Source organism: Protomyctophum bolini (assembly GCF_963924005.1).
Source record: "Protomyctophum bolini genome assembly, chromosome: 2".
NCBI classification, from domain to species: domain Eukaryota; kingdom Metazoa; phylum Chordata; class Actinopteri; order Myctophiformes; family Myctophidae; genus Protomyctophum; species Protomyctophum bolini.
Window position 1 is genome coordinate 641,594 of NC_137863.1, and position 5,815 is coordinate 647,408.

General features: G+C 42.8%; 1 protein-coding gene across 2 annotated transcripts in view; it reads right to left on the bottom strand.

Annotated features, from left to right (window-relative positions):
• LOC308336382 (aminoacyl tRNA synthase complex-interacting multifunctional protein 1-like) overlaps positions 1-3,773 on the bottom strand; it is a 10,315-nt gene extending 6,542 nt beyond the window's left edge. For both annotated transcript variants that reach the window (XM_080793745.1, XM_080793744.1), the window contains exons 1-2: positions 3,634-3,773; positions 1-25 (exon numbers count right to left, since the gene is read on the bottom strand). The exon at positions 1-25 is cut by the window's left edge and continues 70 nt beyond it. In XM_080793745.1, coding sequence (XP_080649871.1) covers positions 1-25; positions 3,634-3,671 — 63 coding nt within the window. In that variant the 5' untranslated portion in view covers positions 3,672-3,773. The remainder of the gene's footprint in view (positions 26-3,633) is intronic.
• Between the last annotated feature and the right edge of the window lie 2,042 nt (positions 3,774-5,815).

Below are 5,815 nucleotides of genomic sequence, written 5' to 3' on the forward strand. Positions count from 1 at the left end.
CAACTTATTCAGCAACACAGCCAGACTGAGAGAGAGACACAGAGAGAGAGAGAGAGAGAGAGAGAGAGAGAGAGAGAGAGAGAGAGACAGTGAGACAGTGAGAGAGAGACAGGTAAATTAACAGGTAGCCGTATGCAGTGCAGTGGGGAGTATAGGGAACAACCCGAGCAATTGGAACGCAGCCATGGTTGGTCGCGCTTGTTTGTGCCTGTGAGGAGGCGTGTAGACGACAATCACCTAATAATGTCAGACTGGTAATCGTTGCAGTTTGTTCATTAGCAGAGTTCAACCTATAGCGGTATTCAGGCCACCATTCTGACCTGAGATCAGATTCTAAAAAATGTCTTCTACATCCTGACAGTTTTCCATTCTGACCTGAGATCAGATTCTAAAAAATGTCTTCTACATCCTGACAGTTTTCCATTCTGACCTGAGATCAGATTCTAAAAATGTCTTCTACATCCTGACAGTTTTCCATTCTGACCTGAGATCAGATTCTAAAAAATGTCTTCTACATCCTGACAGTTTTCCATTCTGACCTGAGATCAGATTCTAAAAAATGTCTTCTACATCCTGACAGTTTTCCATTCTGACCTGAGATCAGATTAAAAAAAATGTCTTCTACATCCTGACAGTTTTCCATTCTGACCTGAGATCAGATTAAAAAAATGTCTTCTACATCCTGACAGTTTTCCATTCTGACCTGAGATCAGATTAAAAAAAATGTCTTCTACATCCTGACAGTTTTCCATTCTGACCTGAGATCAGATTCTAAAAATGTCTTCTATGTCAGTCGCTCTTCGATTTTTCAAAAATAGCAGACCTACAAGCTTGTGAGTGGCGCGCTATGAGCTTGTAGATCTGCTATTTTTCAATAGCTAAAGCATAACATAGTGCTAACACCAAAATGGGTTCCCGCCCATAATGGGATATCTTCATGCCTGCCAGCTCACAGAGACATTGGCTATAGCCTTATACCTTCATGCCATGCAGCTCACAGAGACATAGGGCTGTATTTTGTGTGTCTTAAGTACCAGGTCTTATTACTTAACTTAAGACCTGGAGGCGTGATCAATGCCATTTGGCTATTCTGAGTGGCCAAAGATACAGTATTGTATACAGTGGCAAAATACAGCCCATATAGCCTTATGCCTTCATGCCACGCAGCTCACAGAGACAGTCGTACAGAAGAGATTAGTCACAAACACAAACACCATGTTTTGGGGCTTGAGAAAACTCATGGCTTTGCAAAACTGCTGATGAGCTGCAGATCAGCTGTTTTCGCAGAGATACTTGACGCTCTCTCTCTCTCACACACGTGTGGGTGTGTGTGTGTGTGTGTGTGTGTGTGTGTGTGTGTGTGTGTGTGTGTGTGTGGGATCGGGTGGTGTGTGTGTGTGTCACTGACAACAGCTGCAGTCAAACCTCTTGCTAAAAATAAAGTGACCTGGCATGCTCACGTTTCCACACGCACGCACACGCACACGCACACGCACACGCACACTGTAACCACACCCATGCCATGTGGTTATAAAGAGAAATATATTCCTGTATGGAATAGAGCGTTACATATACCGTATAGGCTATAATAAATTTACACTAATCATCCTGCGGACCCCCATTTGACCCCCATGAGAGAAGATCCATGAGAGAAGATCTTTACCACTCTAGCAGTGATTGACCTACATTAGTCTACGGACCCCCCATTTAATGGCATTTATCTATCTCTGGGACCCCCAATTTATATTTGTAAAATCAATGTTAATTTAACTCTGAGAGTGTAGAAATGGAACATTTGGTTCCAGGTGTTACACTCTCAGAGTCACAGACCCGTAAGGGTCCATTTGGTTCCATGTGTTACACTCTCAGAGTTACAGACCCGTAAGGGTCCATTTGGTTCCTAACTATATAATTTAGCTGGGGACCCCCTGGAACTCCTTCCAGGACCCCTGGGGGTCCCCGGACCCCACAGTGGGAACAGTCCTACATTCTAACAGGTTGTAGAGAGAGAACACAGGGTTCCTGATTAGATCCTCCTCAGGTTTGGTCGAGCAAGACACTAACCTGGCATGATCTCTGCCACACACACGCACACACACACACGCACACACACACACACACACACACACACACACACACACACACACACGACACCTCCTCCTCCACACAGACAAACTGCCTATAACAGCCCAAACAGAACTGTAGCAAGTTGTTTGGCTTTATACTCTTTGCCAGCTATATTCTTAGGCCACTCATGGTCAGTTTATGCACTGAATGCTCTGAATATCAGTATGGAGAATCTACAGCCATTATTCCCCACACTTCATTATATAGATATTCCACTGTTACGTTCTTAGCTTACGCATGATTCATGATAAATGCTTTTTTAATGTATGTGATGTATTGCTAATGTAAATCGCTCTGGATTAAGAGCGTCTGATGAATTGTAAATTGTTTGTTATACATCCGAGTAATGGTTGGCAGTGGTGGAAAAAGTACTCAATAGTTTTACTTGAGTAAAAGTACCAATACGGCAATTTAGAACTATACAAGTAAAAGTACGGAATTGAGAAAATGGTACAAAAGTATCTGCATCAAAATGTACTCAAAGTACTAAAAGTAAAAGTACTCATTGTGCAGAATGTGCCATTTCACAAGTTCAAAATGTGTACAAAATATATTGAAAATAGCCGATCTACAAGCTCACAATGTGTCGCGTTGTGACGCATTGTGAGCTTGTAGATCGGCTATTTTCAAAAGGCCGGGTTGAGGTGGTTAATGTGATTTTTTTTTTTTTATCACAATTAAAATTGCCTAAAGTTTTCAAATAATTGTAGCCTGGTCCATGTATACAGATCAACCTGGTCCATGTATACAGATCAACCTGGTCCATACAGATCAACCTGGTCCATACAGATCAACCTGGTCCATGTATACAGATCAACCTGGTCCATACAGATCAACCTGGTCCATGTAGCCCACCTCCAGAACCAGGCAGGACCTCCTTGTGACTGGTGGTGTCAACAAAGACAACAGGTGTATTTGGGATGTTAGCAGGCACGGCTAAACCAATCCGGTAACACTCTTCAATGTTTAAATTATAACGACATCGCATGCACGGCTAAACCAATCCGGTAACACTCTTCAATGTTTAAATTATAACGACATCGCATGCATGGCTAAACCAATCCGGTAACACTCTTCAATGTTTAAATTAACGACATCGCATGCATGGCTAAACCAATCCGGTAACACTCTTCAATGTGTATACATTGCTGCACTAGATGGCACATGTTTTAGAACTGCATCAGACACTAAGGGCCAATTCATATACTCTTATTTTTACCGCTGTTTCGGCGCTGTAGTGCCGAAATGATTTCGGCTCGTCAGAAATTTTCAGTAGCACCGAAGAGGCGACTTAAGGACGGTTGTATATGAACTACAATATACACATGTTTGTATATGAACTACAATATACACATGTTTGTATATGAACTACAATATACACATGTGGCAGGATACCAGATTGACAAGATTGTCCTTGGTTGGTTAATACACACACACACACGCACACACACACGCGCACACACACACGCGCACACACACACACACACACACACACCCGGTGTTTACCTGGGTTTGAACGGGTTGTCCGGGTCGTCCTCAGCCATGTTGGAGTCGGGTCAGAAAGACAGAGTACCTCTCAGTAGGACCAACGATTCAGACTGAGTCCTGCTCACACACTGACACTCTATCACTCTCTCTCTCTCTCTCTGTCTCTGTCTCTGTCTCTCTCTCTCTCTCTCTCTCTCTCTCTGCGTGTGTCAGTCTCAGCTGTCTCTCTGTGTCTCCCTCAGCCAGCAGGCCTCTCTCTCTCTCTCTCTCTCTCTCTCTCTCTCTCTCTCTCTCTCTCTCTCTCTCCTCAGTCAGCATGCTGCAGCTGCCGTTGGACTTCAGGCCTTTCTGCTCTGCTGTCTTCAGGATGATCAGATGATCGTCCCCCTATAGACTGTTGTGCTCTCCGTGAGGAAAGCTTGACATGCCAAAGAACTATCTCATCATCATTGACATGCAGACAAAGTAGGCTACTGTTTTCTTAGCTTTGTGACTGACCAATGAGAAGCAGATTGTATTGTCTGCAAAGGAACTATGTGTCTGTCACAAATAAAAGTTCTGTCCTGCAAGCCCATGTCATGTCAACAACACAGACAAGGCAGCTGTGCGCGAGGTGAGTCCTGCAAATTAAATTGACCCAATATTATTTTGTACAACCTACAGTAGCAAAGCATAAGATAATGGTTTGGAGAATAGGCTGGTCTCTCTTTTTACAAGAGATAAGCCATTGCATACAGGTTCTTAAACTTTTTAATTTCAAGGACCCCCATAACTATAAACAGATCCCAAATGTTTATAAACAAATATCAAAATGTTTATAAACAAATACCAAAATATTTATAAGCAAATACCTAAATGTTTATAAACAAATCTCAAAATGTATGTAAACAAATCTCAAAATGTATGTAAACAAATAATTCAGAATATGGTATGCCTATCCCTTCACCTTTATCCTTTTTAGTGTAATAGTATTAGTTTACTATAATTACTGTCAAGATTTGAGCGAGTTATGACTGTTTTAGTTTGAGCTGCCATAGAACATACTGTACTGTAGCCCCGAAGCAAGATGGCCGCCGGGTGAACTACGTCAGATACCTAGCCTTGATGCGTGACACACGTTGACCAGGAAGTAGAAGGTCGTGTAGTTCTTCTTCCTGTTGACGCGAGGTTTCTCCTAACGAAGACGGTCTCACAACAAAGGAGGTCAAGTCAAATGTCTCATAAAACGAGTTTAAACGTCTCTTAAAGAAGTTAAAACGTGTCTTGAAGAAGTTTAAATGTCTCGTAAAGCAGTTAAAGCGAATCAAATGGAGTCTGTACGGCTGGAGATAAACGGACACATGACGTCGGTGGGAGAGCAGATATTGTGTGTTTTAGACAAACACACAACAGGCGGAAGCGGTGATGTCGTTCGGCTCAGAGTGTTCGTGTTGGAGCGCCTCAGCGCGGCCGCACAGTTCATGTGCAGCCTCTTGCAGAGAGAGATGGACACCCTGCTACGCACCGCTGCAGGTCTGTGCGTTTACATTAATATACATGTATTTGGCCACGGACCCCCATCTGAAAATTATGTTATTATTGCGAAAGCAGTGAGCACTTACTATGAGACCTATAGTTGCGAACGCAGTGATTGCGAATGCAATGAGCACTTACTATGAGACCTATCAGATCATGTCTGTCTGTCTGTGTGTGTGTCCGTGTGTCCCCCCTTTGTGCCCATATATGGAGCTGAGTGAAACACACTCCATATTTGGACGTATAGCTGCTTTGGGGACTCCTTATATGGTTATGGCTAAGTTTAAAACTTAACTTAAAAATAAAAACCCAAATATGTACGCCGCGTTTGCGCGTCTTACTGGTTTTAATACACTCTTACATGTGTCACATGTTATACAAGCTGTAAGTCATATTGAGCTTGTGGACCCCCCACCGCCCCCGCCTTTTCCTAGCCGCAATTTGCAACTCTAGATTTTTTTTAATAATGGGATGAATCTAGAGTTGCAATGCCCTCCATTGCAGCTGTAGTCCAAGCTTGAATTATCCTCTTTCAATCTGCCGAGCTTGTTTTTCATAAAAGTCCACCGTAGACAATGTTATGAGCTACTTTCTGTCAAGACATCCTCTGCAGGTGATTCTTTTTCTAAGTGCTGGAGTTTCATTCCTTCCTGACTGCCAGTTAAGACACTATGGGCTGTATTTT